Here is a 26,173-nt window from a genome sequence, read left to right as displayed (position 1 = left end):
ATTTACAGTTTTGCACTAAAATAATAAGTACTTCAGTTGCATAACACCTGATCACAGAGAACGTAATCAAGTACACTCAAAAGCCATACACTGATGAGAACCATCATGGTGAAGTGATTTATGGTACAAAACTAGGTAATATCCTCAAAATATACATTGCCTCACTCTCACTTACTCTATAATATTAAAAGATAGACGATGGTTGCTGCGAGAGCTTCGTGTGCACTGTAACTTGTCCAACCACAACACGAGATACCCACTAGAATGTTCTCTGAACTAGCCACTACAAATCTTCCCCTGCGATGCTCAGACAGAGACCAATATAGATCCAAGAGAGAGATATCGCATGGCCGATAAACTTGAGGGACAGGCTGACCCCTGGATGCACTGTGGCTCAGTCGAGGTGACACTCTGAACCAGGCCCTCCACCAGTGTCTAATTTAGATCAACCGCATGATAAAGCCAGCATTGTACTGTAGCACCAGCTATAGGCAAGAGTCTCACTTCTAGCTAGTATCCCTCATCTAATGGCGCAAATGACGGTTTCATACCATGTAATTTTAATAAAGCAGTGTCTGGTTATCATATGCACATCCTGTTTTAACTGTGATATGTAAATACCTCACTCTGAACTTTTATTTCACTTTGCAAGCACTCACTCCGAACTCAGGTCTTCACCTTTAACTAGTCTTGTTCGGGCTTCACCAGCGGGCAACTTGTAGGACCTACTCATCTGACAGACTGCCCTACTCAGCCTGATGTGCAAGATTGACATCTGCTGGCTATTTAGTGTCCCTACAATGGATCCATCCATGGCATCTCAATTGTATCAAGTGAATTCAGTTAAATTTTAGATAAATGTGACCTACATGCTGAGATTACATGTTGTAGCTACAAAACTATTTACATTTTAGAGTTCACAAGTCAATAATATTCTAAAGATTTCTGAGTGTAGTATACACAACTATATAAACTATTGCATACATTATGGTAATCGTTCCAGCCAATGGAAGTAACGTTTGATCCCTGCTATCTTGCAAGCATGGCAACGACCAGTGATGCCAATTTAGCAATTTTGTTGCTAGATTTAGCAACTTTTCAGACTACCCTGGCAACTTTTTTTTTTTCAAACAGCACCTAGCAACAAATTTAGCTACGTTTAAACATGCATTTACAACTTTTGAAAAGTGACCCAAACGCTAAAATGCATGTATTTTCCCTCTAAATGACACAAACAAGATTTTCTGTCACACACTCAGTCACAACACACGTGCCTGGCTGTAAAAGTGCATTGTGAGTGACGTCACCAGCAGGCCAGCAGCAATTTCAGTACATTGCAAATCATTGTTGGCTGGCTGCAGCAGTAGTAGTAGTACGGGTTTGACGATCCAAACCCAATGAATATAGTTGGTCACGAATGTTTGATCTTGAACAGAACTTACAACATCAATCAACATGTCTCAATCAAAACTGTACAGCCAGAAGTAAAGAAACTAGTGGAATCTGTACCTGAACAAATGTCAAATCACATTTTTTGCTGAGATGGCCAGTAAATTTAAGTAACGTTATTGTGTATTCTACGTAATGACGCAGTTTTACGTTATCACGCAGTGACATCCCGAAGTCATTTAGCAACTTTTAGCAACAAATCGACCTGCCTCTAGCAATTTACCCTGAAAATTAGTTGGCAACACTGGCAACAAAAGTTTCATGGACTCACCCTGCAAAAACCACCATGGCGCTGTGCAAGAGAGGTCCATGCTGTGTAACAACGACAATACGATGCAGTTATCCATTTCAACAGTGTCAATATACACCCCAATGCTAGCCTAACAAAGACTAAGGTACTGAATAACTCGAACATTATCTGAATATTATTGCAAGATGGAGAGTAGCGTGCTCGAAATGCTTTGTCGGTCATTGTCATTCTAGGGCTAGTCATCCTCTGAACCGGTATCTGGGCAGAGGAGACGATGAATATGTAGCCTAGGCAGCGGATAGTTAGTGCATGGGCGCTAGATCTGCACTACCGACTGCCTAGGCTAATAGCCCAGATGCTACCATATATTTTGCCATTAGACAGCAAGCTTTATGTCAAAATACGTTCGTTACTCACCAAATATCAAGTTTCACTGAGCAACTATCGTAATTTACTGCCGTCCAGCCCGGTATGTACTTCCCAAAAAGTTTTACATAATTATTTCCAAGCAACCGAAAACATATATTGTCTGGAAAGAAAGTATTGTTTTTTGACCCAAGTGCGCATGCGCCTGGACCTATATAACTAGGCGGTGTCAGAGGAAGGCCCAACAAATTGACAGACTCCAGTCATCGAAGTATGAGACTGTTCTCTCTGCTACCGCACAGCAAGCGGTACCGGAGTGCCAAATCTAGGTCCAAAAGGCTCCTTATCAGCTTCTACCACCAAGCTATAAGACTGCAGAACAATTAATGAAATGGCCAGCCGGACTATTTACATTGACACCCGCCCCCCTTTGATTTTACACTGCTGCTACTCTCTGTTTATTATCTATGCACAGGGTTGGGGAGGTTACTTTCTAAATGTAATCCCTTACGTTACTAGTTATCTGTCCAAAATTGTAATAGGTTACGTAACTTTTGGATTACCCAAACTCAGTAACGTAATCTGATTATATTTAGTTACTTTCCCCTTAAGCGACATTAGAAGAAGACAAAAATGTATGTTACCAATTGAACGACATCATGTTAAAGTTTACATAGCTGGCCATATATAGATGCTAAATTTCTCCTAACCCATCGCTTCCTACTACATATAATAACACGATTAAATGATATATTTACATAAAAAACCAAAGTCTATCAGAATTACAGTTATTCCAATAAATGTTATACCCCTTGATCTTCAAGAATAGGACTTGGAAATATGGAAGTATAGATTAGTCAAATAGTTTTACCTGAGCATAATCCCAAAACTAAGGATTTATTAGCCAGCCCTACTCTGTTGTCATGGAGGACTGATTGGGCTCATTGATTCCAGTTGAAAAATAAATGCTCCGCTCATGGAATGTCATGCTTTGAGCACTACTGAAAAGTGCTATTTACATGTGGAAAATTAATGCCATATGCTGCATTTGCTATAGGCCTATTGTTTACCTTTTTGTTGGAGACACTGTGATATATTTCAGCTGTTAAAAGGGCAAATCCATAGATGAAACAATAACAAAACAGTCGCCCTCGCCTCTGTTTTTGGTAAAAAACTGAGGGATGGGCCTGGAGAAATGTAACCACACTCAGATTAATAGGCAGAGCTATGGATGCAAGAACTGACCATCCATGATATCAACATTCTAGTTTTAACCATGTTATGAGGCTATACAGTGTTTGTTTACATTTACAATGTTTACAAACATTGGAGGAAAACAAGCTTATATTTTGGGTTCGCATGGATTGTGACAGTTGAACTAAGCTCATGAGGCATTTATAAATTATATTCTTCAAGAATCAATGGATATATATATTTTTTTGTTTTAATGTATAGGTTCAAAAATGGATGTAGCAACTACAAATTGCCCCTTCAAGTCTAGTCTATCAAAAGTGTGCGAGTTTGACCATGTGTCCATTTTTTTTATCAGCATGAATTAGATTCCACAATAAAAGCCCCACTTTTATTCCATAGTCAGCATGTATGGGCCCGGAAGGCACAAGGAGTCGCTAGAGCGCGATGGGACATGGACATCCCAGCCGGCCAAACAGTCCCCTAACGGACGACACTGGGCCAATTGTGCGACGCCTCATGGGTCTCCCGGTTGCGGCCGGCTACGACACAGCCTGGGATCGAACCCGGATCTGGAGTGACACCTTAGACCGCTGCACCACTTGGGAGGCCCGTCAGTAATGTGTTTATGTAATAGGATAACTACTCCTACATCATTGATATTTAGAAGTTTAACTGACAGCCTATACTTCCATATCTGGGGCTACTGCCTGGAAAGCTGTAAAAATATAAATTATTGAATTTGACCTGGATGTTAATTATTTAATTTCCAATTGTGTCACTTGTCAGTCATGCTCATAAATCTCAGATAGTATGCATTATTTTGTTTTATGGTGTGTCCTCTTCTCTGTGCTTTCTAGAAACAGAGACATCTTTACTGCTGCACAACATGGTCCTGCTCTCCGTGAACTACCCCAGCCCCTGACCAGAGGAAGAAAGCATGCAGCTGCAACCAGACTCTTTGTTAAATGGATTCATTTGCTCTCAGACTAATTCTAATGGAACAGAAACCATTCATCTAATTTTCTCTGGAGAGAGAGGCATAGAATTAAACAAACGGATCAATTGCTAACATGTGGAGAATCAATGAGTCAGTGCATGGATGGCTTTGACTGCTACTGTGCTGTATGTCTTAATCCATTCCACTGTGCATGATACGTCACACATATGGTTTCAGTCACACGTACGTACACACACACACACTCAAGCTCTCTCACAATAGACAATTTCCTCTGCTGCCGCACGGCAAGAGGAACCTGTGCATCAAGTCTGACACCAACAGGCTCTTGAACAGCTTCCATCCCTAAGCAATACGACTGATAAATAGCTAACAAAATAACTACACAGACTATCTGAGTTAACCTTGTATCTTTATTGACCTTTTATTTCAATCTTTTCACTGTCTCTATGCAAACTCTCAGGGCCCTACACACTCGCACACACTGTCACTCCAACACACACACAAACACTCACTCCATCATTTGCTCGCTCAGGCATAATATGCACATCGATTTATACTGACTCTACACACCTGCACACCCACATGCATACAAGTTGCTGCTACTCTGTTTATCTTATATCCTGTTGCCTAGTCTCCCCTTACCCCTATACATATCTACCTCCATCGCTCCAGTATCCTTGCACATGTAAATATGGTATTGGAACTGACTTTTTAAATATTTCCTGTATATAGTATGCTTCCTTACTTAGTTACTTTATTGTGTATTTCATATGTCTTATTCTTATTTCTCGTGTTTTTTTTACTGATTATTGCATTGTTGGGTTTGGAATTTGCAATAAAGGCATTTCACTGTGCATGTGACAATAAAACTTGAAACACACACACACTTTTCGAAAATGTCATGTTGTGTGTAGTTGGTGGTACTGTACTGTAGGTGTCACTTTAGTTAACTACTTAACTTTGCAAGTATGGTGCATTGTGAAATGATCAAGGGTCTGTCAGGTCAAAATTGTTTACATAACCATACCACTGGAAACGAAATGAGGAACAGTGGGGTAACTGCCTTGAGGCAGAGGGATTTGGGATTTGATCTAGCAACACTTTCGTTTACTAGCCCACCGCTAGTAAACTAGGCTACCTGCCGCCCCAGGTGGAGGGTTGGTTCTTTGTTTTACCTATATAAAGGTTCTAATCATGGACTTCGTGTGTATATGACACTATGAGATGTATAACCTTTTGTCTGCATCTGTGCTGATTAATATATGTCCACTTTAAATCCTTGATTCACCAACTAAGAGATCAACAATGTGTCAAGTGCTGCTCCGAAGCTCAGCAGTTTTTCCGGAAATAACTCAACTTTACTGTTGTTCTTCTTCTTGAAAGTTCAATAGATGATCCGGTTATAATGGCATTCGGTAAGAACAACTTTTCCTGTTCCTGTTTCGGGGATTGTTGTATTTAACAGGTAGGCTAAAATCAACAGTAAGGCAAGTACTCTCCGCCTCTTCTCAATATATGTAAGATATTAAATCGTGTTCAAAGTGATATCCTGTCGTGTCATTGGGGAAGACCATACAAGGTCGTAAGTTATATTCATCTTCACCTTTGTCAGTTTAAGTGTGTTCACTATGGTGTTTCCATCTTTAAAATGCCTGGACCAAAATTAGCCCAGAGTTGACTTTATCTCAACTTCGTGTACGGTAGATTAAATCAGTGAAAACAACGTCTGAAGCTAGGATAACATGTGCTTTGTTTTCAAGAATTACAGTTGGCTATTTTAAATGTAATGACAGAACATCGCATATGTAGGTTTCCAAATACAACTCTAAAAGATCATCACAAAAGTCCTATCTATACACTTCAACATGTAATGTAAGTGGTAATTTGTAGGTTGGATATATCAAACATGTATGGAACTTTAAACATGACCTTATAGAAAGCCTGTACAAGACATGCACATGTAATGACATTGTCTGTGTTTTCCTGGTTTGTTATGAATGTGTTATTAGTGCGTTCTGTTTGAGTTCCTTGTAGAGAGTAAGAGTGCATGTACAGTTTCCAATTCTTGTCATAAATAGAATAGAATATGCCTATTGAAAAAGACAAATGTGATTGATTATGTCTGGGGAAGAAATGTGTTTGAAATACCAAATATCAGTTGTAATTAGTACATTTAGAGCCAGGTATTATTAAAAGTGTTCACTGATGTCTAAATGTATTTGACTTTGCACGTAAAGAGACCCACCAGATGTGTTTTGTAGGGTAGGACTCCATTCTCTCCCCTCGACTTGGTTCCCTTTTTCCTTATTACTTCCTTCTTTAGACTCAATTTGAGGGAAGGGAACTATACATGGCACATTGCTGACAAAAGCATAACATGCTATAGCTTTACAAAGCTTTAGCATTTTACAATCACAGGAGCAGAAGTCCCTCCTCAAAATCTATTTTTCGGACTGGAACATTATAATTTTTCATGTACATTGTGATGTCCGGGTCTATTTTCAGATGGCTTTGTAAAGATCCCTGTGATCATGAGATGGAGGAGGCATACACAGAGCTGTACAGGGAGTTCCTCCAACTGCGCTTGCTGTGTCTGAAGCAGGCTGCTTTACTCAATAAACTCACAGAGAAACTGAGGACACAGCAAGGTCACTCCCATTTCCTTGTTGTAGTACCAAAAATGATATACTTCTCATGCCATGCCTATTCTGCAGGTTCTTATCTTTGTGTTACGATGAGTGTCAAAATCAGCAAATTCAGTGCATATATACAATATCAATGAATCTAGTAGGCTACATTTACATTTTTGTCATTTAGCAAACTGATCTTATCCTGAGCGACTACTTATACGTGCTTATTCCTTCCTTAGGAGGAGCCCCTGCTCCTGATGGAGACCCCAGCGTAATGGCATCAATCCCAATCCAGTGTACCCAGAAGAGCTCCGTTGCTCTCCCTGCATGGCCAGAAACCCCAATGGTCTCAACACACAACCCTGCTGCACACTCTGGCATTGTAAGGCCACCTGGGGCCATGGGGTCACTCACCAATCTACTGGCTGGGGATTTGGGCAGACTACGGCTGGACTTTGCTCATCCAGGGACAGAAAGGAAGGAGGTCCTCAAAGCCACCCCCCTAGGACCTCTGGACCTACCTGGGGGTAATGAAGAGATGGCACCCTCCAGTGTCTCTGGGGACTCGAAGCAAGCAGGTCGATTTTGGAGTGATGATATGGCCCGACAAATGTTCAGGGTAGGTTTCTCCCCTTTAATTTTATTTTTTTGACTAGTCATGTCATTAAACGTAACATCTGTTTGTCCTCTCCCTCCCCCGATCCCTGTGCCTCCCCTAAAACCTCTCTCTCCTCCCCCCTGCACAGATGCCCTCGGCATGTGGCTCCTTCCTGGACAGTGAGTTTCTAAGCCAGACTGGGGGGATGATGCTGATGTCAGAGGTGACGCTGCAGTCTCATGTGTGTGACTTCTGTAATGCTGTATTCCCCGGCCACACCACCACCAGGGGAGACTTCATGTGCCACCTCCACACACACATCACCTAGAACATTATTTCCCAACCAGGGGAAATAAATACTTGAGAAGACCGATGAGACCATAGGCTTACTGGTAAAACGCACATGAGGGTGTAATTCAGGGGTACTCCAGGCAGAGCAAAAAACTGTTTGTGTTACAGTAACCGAAAATGGTTGGGAACCACTGACGTAGAACACTGCTTCCCTGCACCAACTCCATCACACACACATCACCTAGAACACTAGTTCCCTGCACCGACTCCACACACATCATCTAGAACACTGGTTCCCCCATAACATCTCCACACACACGTAATCTAGAATCCCCATAACATTGTTTCTGTATCACCTAGAGTAGCTGTTTCCCCATCACTTAGATTAGTGGCTTCCTCATAATGTTTCCTCTGCATCACCTAGAGTAGTGGTTTCCCCATAATATTGTTTATGCATCACTTAGAGTAGTGGATTCCCCATAATGTTTCCTCTGCATCACCTAGAGTAGTGGTTTCCCCATAATATTGTTTCTACATCACCTAGAGTAGTGGTTTCCTCATAATATTGTTTCTGCATCACCTAGAGTAGTGGTTTCCCCATAATATTGTTTCTACATCACCTAGAGTAGTGGTTTCACCATAATATTGTTTCTACATCACATAGAGTAGTGGTTTCACCATAATATTATTTCTGCATCACCTTGAGTAGTGGTTTCCCCATAATGTTGCTTCAGCATCACCTTGAGTAGTGGTTTCCCCATAATGTAGCTTCTGCAGCACTTAGAGTAGTGGTTTCCCCATAATGTTGCTTCTGCATCACCTAGAGTAGTGATTTCCCCATAATGTTGTTTCTGCATCACCTAGAGTAGTGGTTTCCCCTTAAAGTTGTTTCTGCATCGTGACCTACCTGCCACCTCCACACACATCACCTAGACCATTAATGAGATTTGCTTGTTTTCCCCAAGAAATGTATTATTGATTTGAATGAAAAAGGTTCTTACAACATATATGTATTGATTAAACAGTCTGTTTTATATGAAACTGAGAAATGTACATATACCACTGTTTTCTTATAGCACTAGAGGGCAGTAACAACATATGGTAGGCTACATCATGGGATTTGTCTCAGTTATCTCGTTATTACTGGTACTGTTTTATTACTAGAAATAATAAAAGGACATACAGTCATTTATAAACAGCTACACAATCCATTATAATGTTACACATAATATATGTATAAACATAGAAATATACTTGTATATTTATCCTATCGTTGCTTTCGAAGGAAAACCTCGTAACTTCGTAACCATTCATTTTTTTCATTGTGCATTGACATTTTTACATGCATCGTCTCTAGGGCCAAGAAAATGTATTCAAAATAGCTTCTGAAGTTTCTTAATTGTATGTTTGTTCATGGTAAAGTATAGCTGTTTTCTATTTTGGAGATAAGAGGTTTCATCCAACACAGACACTATGTAGGTAAAATTTATGTCATGATTCTCTGTTGAATGTATGCTGAAATTATTAATACATTAGGCCAATTTTCTTCAAATAATACTTTTGATATTGTCTCTTTGTGCATTTATGTAGTTTTCGTAATTGATATGTAAATTCTAGTTTGAAAAGATGATGTATTTCTTTTTTGGAACATGAAGCTTATTATGTTGCCACAGTGATCAGTCATTTGTGTTTGGGATGTGTCAAATGGCACTATATTCCCTATATTCCCCTGGTCAAAAGTAGCATACTATATAGAAAATAGGGTGCTATTCGGAATACAACCTGGGTCTTTCACAGTCAGAGCAGCGATGCAAAAGTACACAGCAGAACTCCTCAACGAGCCACCAGGTTGGCAGCTATATCTCGCTATATTTAGTCTGCTCTCTCATCATGATGCTGGTGGGGTGGGGGGGGGGGGGGGGGGGGGGCTCACAGGGAGTTGAGGCAGGTGACATCACAAATACAGTCATGTTAGCTTAGAACTGGAAGGAACAAACAACTTGATGGAGCGGAGGCGGTGATGATGATGGTGGTGGTGATAGTGTGGGGAGAGTGGGAATATGACTGTTTGGACCTAGTGCTTTTCTATTAGTTCTGGAATTACTGGCAGCATTCGAATGACGCAGGATTCTTCAGACTTATCATACATTTGACACTTATGCTCCTCACAAGGAGTGCAACAGATGGGGTGGATGGATTTCCTCACAAGGAGTGCAACAGATGGAGCCACAACAAGAATTTTAAAACAATAAAATAACATTTATTGAGATTTAACAAAATAAATAATCTGCTGTTCAGCATAACAAACGGAGGAGGTTGTTTAATGCTTGTGAGGCAGGAGGTTACAGTTGAGGTACTTCATGGAAATAATGTGTCCATCCAAATTGCACCCTTTTTCCTATATAGTGCACCATCTTTGACTAGAGGCAGGCCCTGTTCAGAAGTAGTCCATTATATAGGAAATAGGGGACCTTTTCAGATGCAGAAAATGTAATGTCCTGGATTCTCCCTGATTTCCTAACCATCCAAACACCTTTCTTTTAAACATTAATTCCCAGTAACATCTATGTATTCTTACCAAAAAAAGTGAATTCTCCAAAACGTCATAATCAAAGAATTTAGTGTTTGATACGACATACATACTGTATTAAAATAATAACATCGGGAGATGAGCATTCTTGTCATTGCTAACTTAGTAATTGCCTCAAGAGTTATGCAAATTATTGTTGCTTGTTTAAGCCTTATTAAGTTAAATCAAAGAATGTTGAGTTCACCAACAAATATAATCTAAGGGCTCAATAGTGTTAACATATTAACATCCAAACCCACCCCTCTATATTAACATAGTTTCAGTGGGCGTCAGTGACAGTTGCTGCAGTATTGGAAGAAAAAGGCCTCTGAACCTGATTATCTTCTCTGTACACATTGCCTTTATCATCTAACGGTCAACACTCAAATTAGTGACACTTTGTAAAACCAATCTTTAACGGCAGTGTCATAACAGATACTTATCCTAATCTCAGTGACAACCTTGTATCAACAGAACGAAAATAGCACCAAAAGTTAGTCATGATATCAACATTTTGCATCCATTGTCCTGGGGGCGGGGTGGGGGAGGAGGGGATTATGGGGATTGGGATTATGTTCAAAGTGGGCAAACTGAGATATTGTCACATCAGTGTGTGACATACCTCCTACATTTGTGTAAGTGTTACCGTAGCCCTGTGGATGCATGTGGCTAATGCCCCCGCAGGAGTGTTTGGGCACACTATATACAGAGGTAAAGTTGTAGAGTGCCTATCCCTCAATTTCAGTACTGGAAGGCCATAGTATTAGAAGGTTTATGATGTTTTACCTCTCCCTGAACCACCCGATTCAGCCAGTCATGGGCTCCGTCCCAAATAACACCCTATTCCCTATATAATGCACTGCTTCTGACCAGAGTTATGATCAAAAGTAGTGCACTATGTAGGGAATTGGGTGTCATTTGGGATCCAAAATTGATTTAGATTGGAATGATTCATTCCACCTCCCCTCCCCAGTACTCCCAAGTGTCAATGGTTTAAGTACAGATGGAAAGCCTGCTGAGTTGTGCCCTCCAAGATCAGAGTGGAGCTGAGAGGCAGGGTTGTTGATGGGTTCTCAGGATGATGAGTGGTTGGTTTCACTACTTTCCCCTGTGGTCCGAGTCATCTTTGGTGCTGCCAGGGCTGCTGCACACTGCTATCGAGCCCCTCCTCTCCACCTTGACCTCAAAGTCTGGAAGAGGAACGATAAGGGCTGTTAGCCTATATGGCCGACTGAGACAATATGATGACAATACATTATTACTCCCCCTAAACATTTGATTGGTATAGAGTACTTCACTTAATCAAAATAATACAAGGGGAAATACAACACCATGCAACTATGGTAGCACTCTTTAATATTTGAAATGTAATATGTCAAGAACTTGAATTTAAATGTCAAGGGTTTTGTCTGCCAAAATGTGAACCCCCTTATAAGCTAATAGGATAATACTGTAGATGGAGTCAGTACAGTCAGAGAAGACAAGTCGTGTTGCCTTGAGTTAGTGTGAGAGAAATGGAGAAGGAAACCAGAGTGAGTGAGAAGAACAACGGACGACGGAGGGGAAGTGAGAGGGAGACCGACGTCATAGAGAGATGAAACATGTCATTTTGGTTGTTTTTCCCCTCTACTTAAGAAGTCGAGGAAGAGGTAGGAAAAAAAGCCTGTGCCATTTCCCTGCCCACAGGTTTTTATTTTTGTTCTCTGTCGCCTGGTGAGTCAATGCAACGCCCCTCCAATTACCACCCACTTCTTAGCCCCCTCTCTCAATCCATCCCGCCCTTCAGCCCACACGCCTAACACAATGTGACGTCAGCTGGTGAGGAGTGAGGGGGAGGGGGGGTTCCGTTTCTACTGCCCCCACAGCACTTCCTCTGGCCCCCCACCATTATTCATTCTCTCTCTCTCTCTCTCTCTCTCTCTCTCTCTCTCTCTTTCTTTCTTTCTATCTCCCACTCTTTCTCTCCCACTCTCTCTCTCTGTCACCCTGTATCTTCTCCACCCTGCCTACTGTGACAGCCCAGTACTACTGCACAGTAGCTTTATTAACATCTCAATGGCTTCACTTTCACATTTTAATGATGAGTGACAAAATGTGACGAGGAAAGGGTTAAGTACAATCATTTTAAGTGTTGCTATTATTAACATACGCTAGAAGACCTCATGGCAATTTGACTGTACTAACATCCATGTCAACTTTCAGTATGACTTTCTAATCTAAACTGTAGCTGGATGCTGCCTCCTCAGCCTCCCCTCTCTATTCCCCAACTAATTTATCTCCTTTAGTTCTTCTCCAGTCCCAGCTAGAGAAACAGCTCCGGATAGTGGGAGGCATCACCCTAGACAACAATACTGGCTAAAGGGGCAGTATGTTAAAGTGATCATGTAGGTTTGTCAAATGTTTTCATACCTCGAAAGTGGTTTAATATCAGGAGACAATGTCCCCGTCAATGTCCCAGGACATTTGTTGAGTTGATTTAGCTCGATTCTGCTCTATGTCTCAAACTCAAATGAATAGGAAAGATAGGCACCGTTTAAAAATGATGAAATTAGACAATGCCTATCTTTCCAATTCAATTGAGATAGAGACATGCAGCCGAATCTACACAACAAATGTTGTGGGATGGACTCGTCTCAACATAACACACATTTTTAGGCATGAAAAAGAAACTATCACTTTAAGAGTGTTAGCATGATAACTCTTGAATGATAATGTTTGTAAGCCATTATTCAGAAAGTCACCTGTGGTATGTGTCCCCTCTGACCTAAGGCTGATCTTGCCAGCTCGGTCATGTGACACCATCTTAGCCAATCGCAGCCCCTCATCCATGAGAGTTTGTTGCATGAGATGGCGACTCCAGTTGGCAGGGATGGAGGTGTCGGTGGGGGGGCGGGGGGATGGAGATTGGTTGCACTGTGAGGCTACGTCTATTAGGACAGACAGGGTTAGGTGTAAATGTCATTTTGAACCAATCACATATAGCTGCTTCTTGACAAGACTGCGCTGCGTCAAGAATGGCATCCTATTCCCTATGTAATGTACTACGTTTGACCAGGGCCCATAGGGCTCTATATAGATAATAGGGTACCATTTGGGACATAGCTGGACACTACAGAAAACATGAACTATTATCAATAGTGCTTTGTAGTCAGTGGGGCTCTGTGACATTTAGAGAAACACATAAAGAATGTCTGGGAATGAAATATGATTAAGTGACACTTACTGTACAAGATCAGTGCTAAATGTGTTCAACAATTACTGCATTTACATGCAAGACTTACTGCCTTGAGCTGATATACATACTAGTGTTAAAGAAAATATATTTGGATCTGGACACTGTATGTACAGTTGAAGTCAGAAGTTTACATACACCTTAGCCAAATACATATGTTACATACAATAGTTTTTCACAAAAAAAAAAATTCCTGACATTTAATCCTAGTAAAAATTCCCTGTCTTAGGTCAGTTGGGATCACCACTTTATTTTAAGAATGTGAAATGTCAGAATAATTGTCACGACTCCTACCGAAGGTGGTTCCCCTTCCCGTTCGGGTGGCGCTCGGCGGTCGTCGTCGCCGGCCTACTAGCTGCCACTGATTCTTTCCTCCCCCATCCTTGTATGTTTATTGGTTACACCTGTTATGTATTTTGGTGATTAGTTGGGCTTTATTAGCCAGCCGGCCCGCCTGCTCTTTGTGCGGGATTGTTTGTGTGACATTTGTGCCCGTTTGAGGTGAACGTGTTTTTTCCCTGTTTGTGGGTTTTGCTGGACTGTTTTAGGCCCCGTGTTTGGGGCATTTGTTTTTGTGAGCGCCCAGTGTTTCGTGGGGTGGCTTATGTTCACCGTGTGTGCATTAAAGAGCACTACCCTGAACTCTCTGTTTCTTGCGCCTGACTTCGCACCCACTACACCCAGATCGTTACAATAATAGTAGAGAGAGTGATTATTTCAGATTTTATTTCTTTCATCACATTCCGAGTGGGTCAGAAGTTTACATACACTAAATTAGTATTTGGTAGCATTGCCTTTAAATTGTTCAACTTGGGTCAAACGTTTCAGATAGCTTTCCACCAGCTTCCCAGCTTTTTTGGCCCATTCCTCCTGACAGAGCAGGTGTAACTGAGTCAGGTTTGTCGGCCTCCTTGCTCGCACACGCTTTTTCAGGTCTGCCCACAAATTTTCTATAGGATTGAGGTCAGGGCTTTGTGATGGCAACTCCAATACCTTGACTTTGTAGTCCATAAGCCATTTTGCCACAACTTTGGAAGTATGCTTGGGGTCATTGTCCATTTGGAAGACCCGTTTGTGACCAAGCTTTAATTTCCTGACTGATGTCTTGAGATGTTGCTTCAATATATCCACATAACTTCCCTCCTCATGATGCCATCTATTTTGTGAAGTGCACCAGTCCCTCCTGCAGCAAAGCACCCCCACAACATGATGCTGCCACCCCCATGCTTCACAGTTGGGATGGTGTTCTTCGGCTTGCAAGAATCCCCCTCTTTCCTCCAAACATAACAATGGTCATTATGGCCAAACAGTTCTATTTTTGTTTCATCAGACCAGAGGACATTTCTCCAAAAAGTATGATCTTTGTCCCCATGTGCAGTTGCAAACCGTAGTCTGGCTTTTTTATGGCGGTTTTGGAGCAGTGGCTTCTTCCTTGCTGAGCGGCCTTTCAGGTTATGTCGATATAGGACTCGTTTTTACTGTGGATATAGATACTTTTGTACCTGTTGCCTCCAGCATCTTCACAAGGTCCTTTGCTGTTGTTCTGGGATTGATTTGCACTTTTCGCACCAAAGTACTTTCATCTCTAGGAGACAGAACGCGTCTCCTTCCTGAGCGGTATTACGGTTGCATGGTCCCATGGTGTTTATACTTGCGTACTATTGTTTGTACAGATGAACGTGGTACCTTCAGGTATTTGGAAATTGCTCCCAAGGATGAACCAGACTTGTGGAGGTCTACAATTTTTTTCTGAGGTCTTTGCTGATTTCTTTTGATTTTTCCATGATGTCAAGCGAAGAGGCACTGAGTTTGAAGGTAGGCCTTGAAATACATCCACAGGCACCCCTCCAATTGACTCAAATTATGTCAATTAGCCTATCAGAAGGTCCTAAAGCCATGACATAATTTTCTGGAATTGTCCAAGCTGTTTAAAGGCTCAGTCAACTTAGTGTATGTAAACTTCTGACCCACTGGAATTGTGATAAAGTGAATTATAAGTGAAATAATCTGTCTGTAAACAATTGTTGGAAAATGTACTTGTGTCATGCACAAAGTAGATGTCCTAACTGACTTGCCAAAATGTAGTTTAATTAACAAGAAATGTGTGGAGTGGTTGAAAAACAAGTTTTAATGACTCCAACCTAAGTGTATGTAAACTTCCGACTTCAACGGTACCTTGTGTTAAGCTGTCCAGACTCTCTCCTGATAAGCTGTCCTCGTCAGCCCTCTGGGACACGCCCTCTGAACCCTCCACACCATGGAGGGAGGACACACATTCTGACACTATCACCTGAAACACACACCAAATGTCATAGTGTGTGTGTGTTACAATGCAATTACTACTGAAATGTACTAATGGCATAAAATTGATATATAGTATAGGGCTGATTGAAAAGTATCTATGGTATAAATTGCAGTGTATGAATTTTTGCAATTTCATTGATTTATTCTAATTACAGCTTATTCATTGTCTACCAATGCTGTATGGATCAACATGATACTAATATTACGTTGACAAAACAGCTTTTGTAGACACACTAACAAATTAAAATAGAGTTTGATATAGTTTTAAATCTTTCTTGTTAGGGGTTCAGAGACTTTAGCCCACTCACCTCATGTTTCACTCTCTTTTGGGATGATAAACTGCAGTCATCTGCACTTGTTCTGTCATAAGAGAAATAAATAATAAAGTAAAAGAGCAATCCCCTTGTGCAAACTCCAGGATTCATTTGGCCCTGCTGTCTGTTAGTTCATTAGCAAGTAGTAGCTCATTATATCCAATTAAAATATACAGAATAAAAATATAAACACAACATGCAAATTGTTGGTCCCATGTTTCATGAGCTAAAATAAAAAAATCCCAGAAATGTTCCATATGCACAAAAAGCTTATTTCTCTCCAATTTTGTGGACAAATTTGTTTACACAACCGTTAGTGAGCATTTCTCCTTTGTCAAGATAATCCATCTACCTGACAGGTAAGGCATATCAAGAAGCTGATTAAACAGCATGATCATTACACAGGTTCACCTTGTGCTGGGGACAATAAAAGGCTTCTAAAATGTGAAGTTTTGTTACACAACACAATGCCACAGATGTCTCAAGTTTTGAGGGAGCGTGCAATTAGCATGCTGACTGCATGAATGTCCACCACAGCTTTTGCCAGAGAATGTAATGTTCATTTCTCGACCATAAGCCGCCTCCAACTTCGTTTTAGAGAATTTGGCAGTACGTCCAACCTGCCTCACAACCTCAGACTACATGTAACCACGTCAGCTCAGGACCTCCATATCCGGCTTCTTTACCTACAGGATCGTCTGAGGCTAGGCACCCATACAGCTGATGAAATTGAGGAATATTTATTTCTGTAATAAAGCCCTTTTGTGGGGAAAAGCGAATTCTTATTGGCTGGGCCTGGCTCCCCTGCCCAGTCATGTGAAATCCATAAATTATGGCCTAATAAATGTATTTAAATTTACTGATTTCCTTCTATGAACTGTAACTCAGTAAAATCTTAGAAATTGTTGCATGTTGCATTCATATTTTTGTTCAGTATATAAAAACTGATGTTGTGTAACCAAAACTTGAGGCGATGTGACTGACAGTAAACACATACATTATTAATTGATTTTGAAAGATTTACAAAAAAATATTATTGATTATATGAGACGCTTGAGTTTTTGAATGTGCTTTCATTTAGCTGATCACAAAGTATGACTTTGTTTTGGAGCGGGTGCACTGACTGCAGTGCTGTCTGACGAGTAGCATGACCTTGGCCAGCCTTAGCTATGTGTGCTAAGTGTATAAGTCTCTCTATATTTGGGTTTCCCTGTGTGCATCCCAAATGGCACCCTATTCCCTACAGATGTAGGATCTTAATTTGAGCCAGTTTGCTTCAGCAGGAACATAATCCTGCAGCAACAGCAAATGTGAATTAAATGTGAAAATTCTCAGCAACAAAAGAGTGATAAAATTAAGATCCTACTTTTGACCAGGGCCCATAGGGGACACAGACTAGTTGTAGAGGAAGAGACAGAATGTGAGAGGGTGGGAAGGTCATCAGACGGGGGTGGGGAACCCCCTAAACAGTGGAACCTCGTGCCCTTACCTGGCATGCTTGAGTGTGGAGGTGTAGGCGCATTCTCTTGCCACCTGTCTAGCCAATGAGAAGAGCTCTACCCGTCGCAGAAGCAGAGCGTTGTCACGCATACAGAACTGGGCGGCCGCTTCATTGATGATCAGCTGAACATGAGGAGGACATCAAATAAGGTGAGAGGGGAAAGAGAACATTAGAATGATATGAACACTATGATTTAAAAAATTATACAACCCACTGGGCAAAAACTGGTTGAATCAACGTTGTTTCCAGGTCATTTGAAAAAAAATAACATTTAATGTGATGACGTTGACGCAACGTGGAAAACTGATTGGATTTGAAAAAAGTAATCAATGTAATTTTGTGTTTTTTTTCACCCAACTTTTAACCTAAATCCAATGACCTGATGACATTTTTGATTGATTTCACATTGAATTCAGGTTACTTGACAATTCAAAACTAGATGTTGAACTGACGTCTGTGCCCAGTAGGAATGCTCAAGCCTCACACATATATTAGTACACAGATAACTCTATTAGTGGAAACACTGATGCCCTCACCTCGTGGTGTGTGAGCTGCTTGCCCTCCCTCCTCTTGGAGTCGAAGCGGCCGTAGATGAGGCTGTACTTGCGGATCTCCTCCTCCTTGGCCATGTCCTGGGGTGCCATCTTGAAAATGTGGCCCACCGTCTTGGCCATCTTCTTATTCATCCTAAGGAGTGTCTTCACCTCTCTGGGGTCCGACCTGGGCAGGGTCCTCAGGAGCCTGTCCACGCTCTCCCCCACTGCCCGTGCCGTCTCCCCGTCCAGCTGGCCCCCAGGCCAGGCTGAGAGGACCACCGGGGAGAGGGAGGAGGAGGAGGCTGGGGGCGTGGAGGGACCTGGGGTACGAGGGGGGATTAGAGGTGGGCTGGGCTGCTCCTCATCCACCCCTGAGGCTGAGACCGAGGCACTGTTCCCATCCGGCTCTGGGCTGAGCCAGTGGGGGTCCATTGGGGACAGCTTGCCCCTGTAGTGGGTGTCCGGGGGCTGTGGCGAGGCCTGGGAGCAGGGGCTTCTGGGGCTCCCGCTGTGCATAGGGGTGAGGCACGCCCTGTCCTCCCTGTCGAACGGCGACCCTGGCTGTCCATTGCTCAGGGACTTCCTGGGTCCGCTGGAGGCGGTTCCGCTGGCACCTGTCCCATCCACCTTGAACAGCGGGATGCCGCCCAGGGGCACGTTGGCCAGGGGCTGGTTGAAGAGGGCCGGGTTGGCTGCCCAGTCGCGGAGGGCCTTCTGTAGACGGCGCACGTGCAGTGGCTTGGTCGCCATGCCAACCAGCGCCATGATCTCCAGGAACTCATCCTCTGCAGCCTCACAGAGCTGCTGCAAGTCGTCGCCGCCCTGCTGGATGAAGGTGTCATAGTAGGCCAACAGGTTGGCCCTCTGCAGCACCCGGTACAGCTGCAGCTCGCCCAGCATACGCGGCAGAGACATGGCGTAGGACTGTAGACAGGAAAGAAGGAACAGACCGGAGGAGAGTTACTCAAGACTCCACTTAAGTTTAATAAATGTCTCATCAATGGAAGGAGAAAACAGTTATGATTTATTGTGTTGTGTGGACAGAATGCTTTATTAATTTGTTTGCTACATGGAATAATCCTTCCTCCCTCCTCCATTCTCTCTCCCTGCTTCTTTACCTCCCTACCCCTCTCTCATCCATCGCTCCCTCCTCGCTCTCAATCCCCTTCCTCCTTCACCATCTCCCTCTCTCCCCTTCCCCACTCTCATCTGTCTTTCTCTCTCCCATCTCCACCTCTCTCTCTCTCTCTCCTCTCTCAAAGCACAGACATGATATTGAAGCATAAATATGTGTCAAGAGAATTGACACAAGTCAATATACATAGCATTCAATGCAAAAGGATATTCAGGCAGACAGACAGACTCTAACCTCAACCATTAACCTAACCCTAGCTTCATGTCCACACCTTGGCTCAACCCTAACCCTAGCCATGGGGTTGGAGCTATGGTTAGGGTTGAAGTTGGAGTTAGAGTTGAGCTTGGATGTGGACAAGAAGTTAGGGTTATGGCTAGGGTTACGGCTGAGCCAATATGTGGAGATGAAGTGGGGGTTAGTGTAGGGTTGAGCCAGGAATGGACATGAAGCTAGGGTTATACTCTTAGAAAAAATGGTTCCAAAAGGGTTCTTCGGCTATCCCCATAGGAGAGCACTTTTTGATTCCAGGTAGAACTATTTTGGGTTCCATGACGAACCCTCTGTGTTAAAGGTTCTACATGGAACTCAAAAGGGTTCTACCTGGAACCAGTAGGGTTCTACTTGGAACCAAAATGGGTTCTTCAAAGAGTCCTCTTATAGGGACAGCCAAAGAATAGCACCCTTGGAAAAGGGTTTTGGTTAGGTTATGGACATGAAGCTAGAGTTAGGGTTAGGCCCTAGACAACACCCTAACCCTAATCCAATTAACAATACATGTATTTGCCCCTACCCCCACTACATGGCAGAAAGGTAGGGTTAATGTGTTTTTGAGTGACATCGGCGGTTGATCCTAGAAACACAATTCACACATGGGATCATTCAGCAGACGCTCCTGATGAACACAAGCCTACACCTGACCGAGGGACCGCCATGATCCGGCAAATGAAAGTTAAAGTCAATGGATGGGGAGATAAAGAGGAGGTAGAGAGAGAGAAAGAGGGATGCAAAGAGGGAGAGAGAAGGAGGGAGGAAGAGAAAGAGAGAAGAGAGAGAGCGAGAAGGAGAGGGGGATAAGAGAAAAGAGAGAGAGACATGTCTGTCATGTCTGTCTGTCTGTCTGTGAGTTTATACAGTGCCTTCAGAAACCCTTTGACTTATTCCACATTTTGCTGTTACAGCTTGAATAACAAATGCATTAAATATATTTTTCTCACCCATCTACACACAAAGTGAAAACATGTTTTTTCACATTTTTACAAATGTATTGAAAATTAAATACGGAAATATGAACATACAGTTGAAGTTGGACGTTCACATACACTTACGTTGGAGTCATTAAAACTCGTTTTTTACCACTCCACAAATTTCTTGTTAACAAACTATACTTTGGCAAGTCATTTAGGACATCTACTTTGTGCATTACACAAGTAATTTTTCCAACAATTGTTTACAGACAGGATATTTCACTTATAGTTCACTGTATCACAATTCCAGTGGGTCAGAAGTTTACATACACTAAGTTGACTGTGCCTTTAAACATCTTGGAAAATTCCAGAAAATTATGTCATGGCTTTAGAAGCTTCTGATAGGCTAATTGACATCATTTGTCAATTGGAGGTGTGCCTGTGGATGTATTTCACGGCCTACCTTCAAGGCCTACTCAGTGCTTCTTTGCTTGACATCATGGTAAAAAAGGAAAAATAAATTGTAGATATCTGCAAGTCTGGTTCATCCTTGGGAGCAATTTCCAAATACCTGAAGGTACCACGTTCATCTGTACAAACAATAGTACGCAAGTATAAACAAACACCATGGGACAACACAGCCTTCATACCACTCAGGAAGGAGACACGTTCTGTCTCCTAGAGATGAAAGTACTTTGGTGTAAAAAGTGCAAATCAATCCCAGAACAAGGACCTTGTGAAGATGCTGGAGGGAACAGGTACAAAAGTATCTATATCCACAGTAAAATGAGTCCTATATCGACATAACCTGAAAGGCCGCTCGAGCAAGGAAGAAGCCACTCCTCCAAAACCGCCATAAAAAAGCCAGACTACAGTTTGCAACTGCACATGGGGACAAAGATTGTACTTTTTGGAGAAATGTCCTCTGGTCTGATGAAACAAAAATAGAACTGTTTGGCCATAATGACCATCGTTATATTTGGAGGAAAAGGGGGAGGCTTGCAAGCCAAAGAACACCATCCCAACTGTGAAGCATGGGGGTGGCAGCATCATGTTGGGGTGCTTTGCTGCAGGAGGGACTGGTGCACTTCACAAAATAGATGGCATCATGAGGCAGGACAATTATGTGGATATATTGAAGCAACATCAAGACATCAGTCAGGAAGTTAAAGCTTGATCGCAAATGGGTCTTCCAAATGGACAATGACCCCAAGCATACTTCCAAAGTTGTGGCAAAATGGCTTAAGGACAACAAAGTCAAGGTATTGGAGTGGCCATTGCAAAGCCCTGACCTCAATCCCATAGAAAATGTGTGGGCAGAACTGAAAAAGCATGTGCGAGCAAGGAGGCCTACAAACCTGACTCAGTTACACCAGCTCTGTCAGGAGGAATGTGCCAAAATTCACCCAATTTATTGTGGGAAGCTTGTGGAAGGCTACCTGAAATGTTTGACCCAAGTTAAAAAATGTAAAGGTAATGCTACCAAATACTAATTGAGTGTATGTAAACTTCTGACCCACTCGGAATGTGAAAAATGCTGAAATAAATAATTATCTCTACTATTATTCTGACATTTCACATTCTTAAAATAAAGTGATGATCCTAATTGACCTAAAACAGGGAATTTTACTAGGATTAAATGTCAGGAATTGTGAAAAACTGAGTTTAAATGTATTTGGCTAAGTATGTAAACTTCCAACTTTAACTGTAGGTATTCACACCCCTGAGTCAATACATGTTAGAATCAACATGGGCAGCAATTACAGCTGTGAGTCTTTCTGTGAGTCTCTAAGAGCTTTGCACACCTGGATTGTACAATATTTGCACATTAATATTTTTTTTGTTCTTCAAGACTGTGAAGCTGGTTGTTGATCATTGCTCGACAGCCATTTTCAAATCTTACCAAAGAGTTTAGCCGATTTGAGGCAAAACTCAATATCATTCAATGCCGTCTTGGTAAGCAACTCCAGTGTATATTTGGCCTTGTGTTTTAGGTTCTTGTCCTGCTGAAAGGGGAATTTGTTTCTGTGTCTGTTGGAAAGCAGACTGAACCAGGTTTTCCTTTAGGATTTTTCCTGTGCTTAGTGCTATTCCGTTTATTTTTATCCTAAAAAAAGACTTCCTACTTTTCACTCTGTCATGTAGGGTTAGTATTGTGGAGTAACTACAATGTTGTTTTTCCATCCTCAGTTTTCTCCGATCACAGCCATTAAACTCTAACTGTTTTAAAGTCACCATTGGCCTCATTGTGAAATCCCTGAAGGGTTTCCTTCCTCTGAGTTAGGAAGGATGCCTATACCTTTGTAGTGACTGGGTGTATTGATAGACCAGCCGAAGTGTAATTACTAACTTCCCCAGGCTCAAAGGGATATTCAATGTCTGCTTGTTTTTTTAAATCTACAAATAAGTGCCCTTCATTGCAAGGCATTGGAAATCCTCCCGGGTCTTTGTGGTTGAATCTGTGTTTGAAATTCACTGCTCGATTGAGGGACCTTGCAGATAATTATATGTGTGGGGTACAAGGATGAGGTAGTCATTCAAAAATCATGTTAACCTTTTACTGCAAAATCTGTGTGTTCTTGGTAGTCTTAAACAAATCTACTTTGAAACAAAAGTATAAACCTCACACATGGTTATGGGCTTTAAAAAAAAAGAAATCTGGCAGTTGAAATGTATGACATTTTTTGTTTGCATCCCAATATGACACTTTATATACATCACAGAAGACGTTAGGCATTTCCTGTGTAAAAGTGTATTAATTATGAAAAATATAACATTCCACCCATGAGGCCACTAGAGGGCGATTTGGTCAGATGACTGCAGCAACAGAGTGTACCCTATTATTGCACCATGCAATTTATTATGTGAGTTAAGCAAATATTTGTTTAAGGCTTGTAATAACAAAGGTGTTGAATACTTCATTTTTATGTTTTATTTTATTTCACCTTTATTTAAACAGGTAGGCTAGTTGAGAACAAGTTCTCATTTACAACTGCGACCTGGCAAAGAAAAAGCAACGCCCCATTTAAGCCCCGTGAGTGCAAAATTCAAGCTGTTTCGAATGGAAGTACCAAATTCGAGCTGTGTCTAAGGAAACCTGGGCCAGTGCAGCCCAGTTTCACAACTAGTGCCAGCTCGATTAGAATTCGGGCTGGTGGAGCCGTTACTACGCAACCACCAAACTGATCACCGCTGGATGCTGACACAATGTAGCTAGCTCGTCTGGGCTTGTTGCTGTTAGCTAACTTAGATAAGCAGTACTGCAGTAGTCAGACATGACACGAATCAGCACCATAGCTGGGTCCTTTATTCATTTTTTGCACTACACAAACTTTTATGAGAACAGTCAGCCCTCAAATGCTAGCAAATCAGAGTTGAAATAAGCTAGCTAGCTAGCGGGAATGTTTGCTGGCCAGGTCGTATTGAAAGCTAACATGACATAATTTCTTCTTTTTGGAGGCAGTGGATAAGCAATTTGAGCTGGCCCAGCAAGGTCATGCCAACAGGGTTGATTTCAAAGTGCCAATGCAGACGGGGTTTTATTGACTCAAGACATTTCAGCTTTTCATTTTTTATTAATTCGTAAACATTTCTAAAAACACAATTCCACTTTGCCATTATGGGGTAATGTATGTAGATCAGTGACACAAAATCTCAATTGAATGAATTTTAAATTCAGACTATAACACAAGACAATTTGGAAAAAGTCAAGGGGTGGGAATACTTTCTGAAGGCACTGTATTGTATGTCTGTCTGTCTGAATTTCACCAGTTTTTGCCTAATGCTCAACCATCTTGATGCATGTTTATGTATCAATTTCGGAGGCATACAATACACAAGCACATGCGTCAAGACCCATACCTTTTCGCAATGAATGCAATAAATGTATTGAGAAATTTGTCACACCTTTTGACTATCTGTTATGTTGCAGAATATCTCATATAAGAACACATGAAGTCAATATCAATCAAATGTCTTATATAAGAAAACACTTAAGTCCATAGCATTTTTTATTTGAACCCAAATTACACATGAGAGACTTATACTAGCCTACAAAAGCCTACTTTTCCTGATAGTTTATTATTATTGATGATCATCTTTGACAACACTTCACGTGTGGGTGCCCAATCCTCTATACCTCAAATATGCAGGATGTGTTCTCCAATTACGCATGGCATTGTCATTGGAAAAATGTACAGTTTAGACATGCACAATTGTTTTGTTTTTTCAAGATCTGGGAATTAAAAATAGTTTGTTAAAAATAGTTTGTCTATTCTTATGGGGACAGAATTTGCGAGTTCATATGATGCACAAAGCGACGGTTACGAAAATAATAATTTAAAAAACAATGACAATAATTTAAAAAACAATGACAATAGTATTAAGCGAACATCCATAGTGCCAGGCAATAACAGATGATCCATCTTTCTACGGAACTAAACACGTATGTGAAATGTAATATTTCATCATTAAAATGTAAATAACTCCAGCATAATCTCTCACCTCGTTCAAATCGTCCGATGGCTGAATTGGCAGAGGGGACCTGCGCGCACTGAGTGACCCGAATCCAGTTTTCGCGCAATCTGTTGAACCTCGTAATAGGCTAGATTATCTACAAATAAAGTTATATCAGCAATCGTAATTGTTATCTCACTTTTTACCTTAACGAAAGTCTCATCCCTCGACGACTCTTTTTTTAAAGTCCCATCCAGTCCCGTTAACTAAGTTTCCATCAATGTAAGAGATTTGATAAATACATACTTTTTAAAAAGCTATTGTACACAACCTATTGTAAATGCCTTAAATGTATTTATATAATCGCTTTATTTTCCTGTACAATCGTTATCTTTCTCACTTCTGACTGCTGTTGACACCAGCTAAATCCCATAACTCGTCTGAATTCGTTGGCAGTTATCTTCCCCCGGCGAACCGTATTGGTTGCTGGCTGCCTTTTTGCTGGTTGTGTGGGTGCGAGAAACCTGGGGGCGGACGCCATCTGACCGAAAAAGAGCTTTCCTCTCTCCCAGTAGAGAGGCGGCTTTCAAATTGGAGATGTGGGAGGCGGGGGCCTGAAATACTGAGGTTTGCTTTGTAACCCTTTCATTTTAGGATTTTATTTGCCCACTTTTCAATAAGATGCACCTGTCTAAAATGAGCCTATTTAATAAAAACTGAGGACCACATAGCCTACCATTCTGCCTGGTCAGTCACAGAAATGTGTGATGTGAGCTGTATGCTTCTATAGGCTATACTGCTAGCCTAACCTTCAATTTAATTAATCTCCTTTTATTGTACTAGAAAAGTTATTTGGGTGCTGTTTCACAAATAAATATTATTGATCTACAGCACAGTTGTAAACAATATGGACATACAGTAATAGCCTAATAGTGCGGCAGAATCATCAAGTGGTTGGCAAATGGTGAAGGACTGTTTCCGATCGTTTGGGTAAATTCTTTGCGTGACGCATGAGATAGGGGATTCCCCGATGACGCAACAGGCATCACTGTGAATTTGATTTACACTAGGTCTACAACATTGCAGTTTTTTCATTATAAATAGGCTAACTTAAAGGGGGAATCAGCAGTTGAAACAATAATAAAGCATAATCTCTGCCCTGGCCTGTTTCGATGAAAAGCAAAGGAATGGGGATGGAGAAATGTAA

At 41.6% G+C, this 26,173-nt stretch overlaps 2 protein-coding genes and 1 long non-coding RNA gene across 5 annotated transcripts in view; 1 reads left to right on the top strand and 2 right to left on the bottom strand.

The window, feature by feature from the left end:
* LOC139370970 (uncharacterized) overlaps positions 1–2,245 on the bottom strand; it is a 42,869-nt gene extending 40,624 nt beyond the window's left edge. The window contains exon 1 of the long non-coding RNA XR_011627195.1: positions 2,117–2,245. This is a non-coding gene — a long non-coding RNA (uncharacterized lncRNA). The remainder of the gene's footprint in view (positions 1–2,116) is intronic.
* Positions 2,246–5,260: 3,015 nt separating this feature from the next.
* Positions 5,261–10,431, top strand: LOC139370961 (uncharacterized). Of its 2 annotated transcripts, none has more exons than XM_071110896.1 (4): positions 5,261–5,632; positions 6,723–6,865; positions 7,087–7,466; positions 7,594–10,431. In XM_071110896.1, the coding sequence occupies exons 2-4, from the start codon at positions 6,754–6,756 to the stop codon at positions 7,771–7,773; spliced, it is 672 nt and encodes a 223-aa protein (XP_070966997.1). In that variant the 5' UTR covers positions 5,261–5,632; positions 6,723–6,753; the 3' UTR covers positions 7,774–10,431. The 2 variants fall into 2 exon arrangements, with proteins under 2 accessions (XP_070966997.1, XP_070966996.1); XM_071110895.1 differs by having other exon boundaries at positions 5,261–5,682.
* LOC139370949 (NGFI-A-binding protein 2-like) lies at positions 9,975–25,434 on the bottom strand. Of its 2 annotated transcripts, XM_071110869.1 has the most exons (8): positions 25,173–25,434; positions 25,015–25,094; positions 18,193–19,116; positions 17,645–17,778; positions 16,150–16,201; positions 15,713–15,827; positions 13,047–13,232; positions 9,975–11,495 (listed from the first exon to the last, which is right to left on the bottom strand). In XM_071110869.1, the coding sequence occupies exons 3-8, from the start codon at positions 19,105–19,107 to the stop codon at positions 11,404–11,406; spliced, it is 1,494 nt and encodes a 497-aa protein (XP_070966970.1). In that variant the 5' UTR covers positions 19,108–19,116; positions 25,015–25,094; positions 25,173–25,434; the 3' UTR covers positions 9,975–11,403. The 2 variants fall into 2 exon arrangements, with proteins under 2 accessions (XP_070966970.1, XP_070966971.1); XM_071110870.1 differs by having other exon boundaries at positions 25,015–25,374.
* Positions 25,435–26,173: the final 739 nt, after the last annotated feature.

The sequence above is a fragment of the Oncorhynchus clarkii genome, chromosome 17 (assembly GCF_045791955.1).
Source record: "Oncorhynchus clarkii lewisi isolate Uvic-CL-2024 chromosome 17, UVic_Ocla_1.0, whole genome shotgun sequence".
NCBI classification, from domain to species: Eukaryota; Metazoa; Chordata; class Actinopteri; order Salmoniformes; family Salmonidae; genus Oncorhynchus; species Oncorhynchus clarkii.
Note: the sequence above shows the minus strand (reverse complement) of the source record. Positions and strands in the feature narration are given on the sequence as shown.

Excerpts from the sequence above, each read along its gene's own strand:
- LOC139370961 (XM_071110896.1), top strand. The coding sequence starts at position 6,754 with ATGGAGGAGGCATACACAGAGCTGTACAGGGAGTTCCTCCAACTGCGC. Across the intron at positions 6,866-7,086 it reads GAAACTGAGGACACAGCAAG|GAGGAGCCCCTGCTCCTGAT; the intron begins GTCACTCCCATT and ends TTCCTTCCTTAG. Across the intron at positions 7,467-7,593 it reads TGGCCCGACAAATGTTCAGG|ATGCCCTCGGCATGTGGCTC; the intron begins GTAGGTTTCTCC and ends CCCCCTGCACAG.
- LOC139370949 (XM_071110869.1), bottom strand. The coding sequence starts at position 19,107 with ATGTCTCTGCCGCGTATGCTGGGCGAGCTGCAGCTGTACCGGGTGCTG. Across the intron at positions 17,779-18,192 it reads AGCAGCTCACACACCACGAG|CTGATCATCAATGAAGCGGC; the intron begins GTGAGGGCATCA and ends CCTCATGTTCAG. Across the intron at positions 13,233-15,712 it reads TCTGGACAGCTTAACACAAG|ACGTAGCCTCACAGTGCAAC; the intron begins GTACCGTTGAAG and ends CTGTCCTAATAG.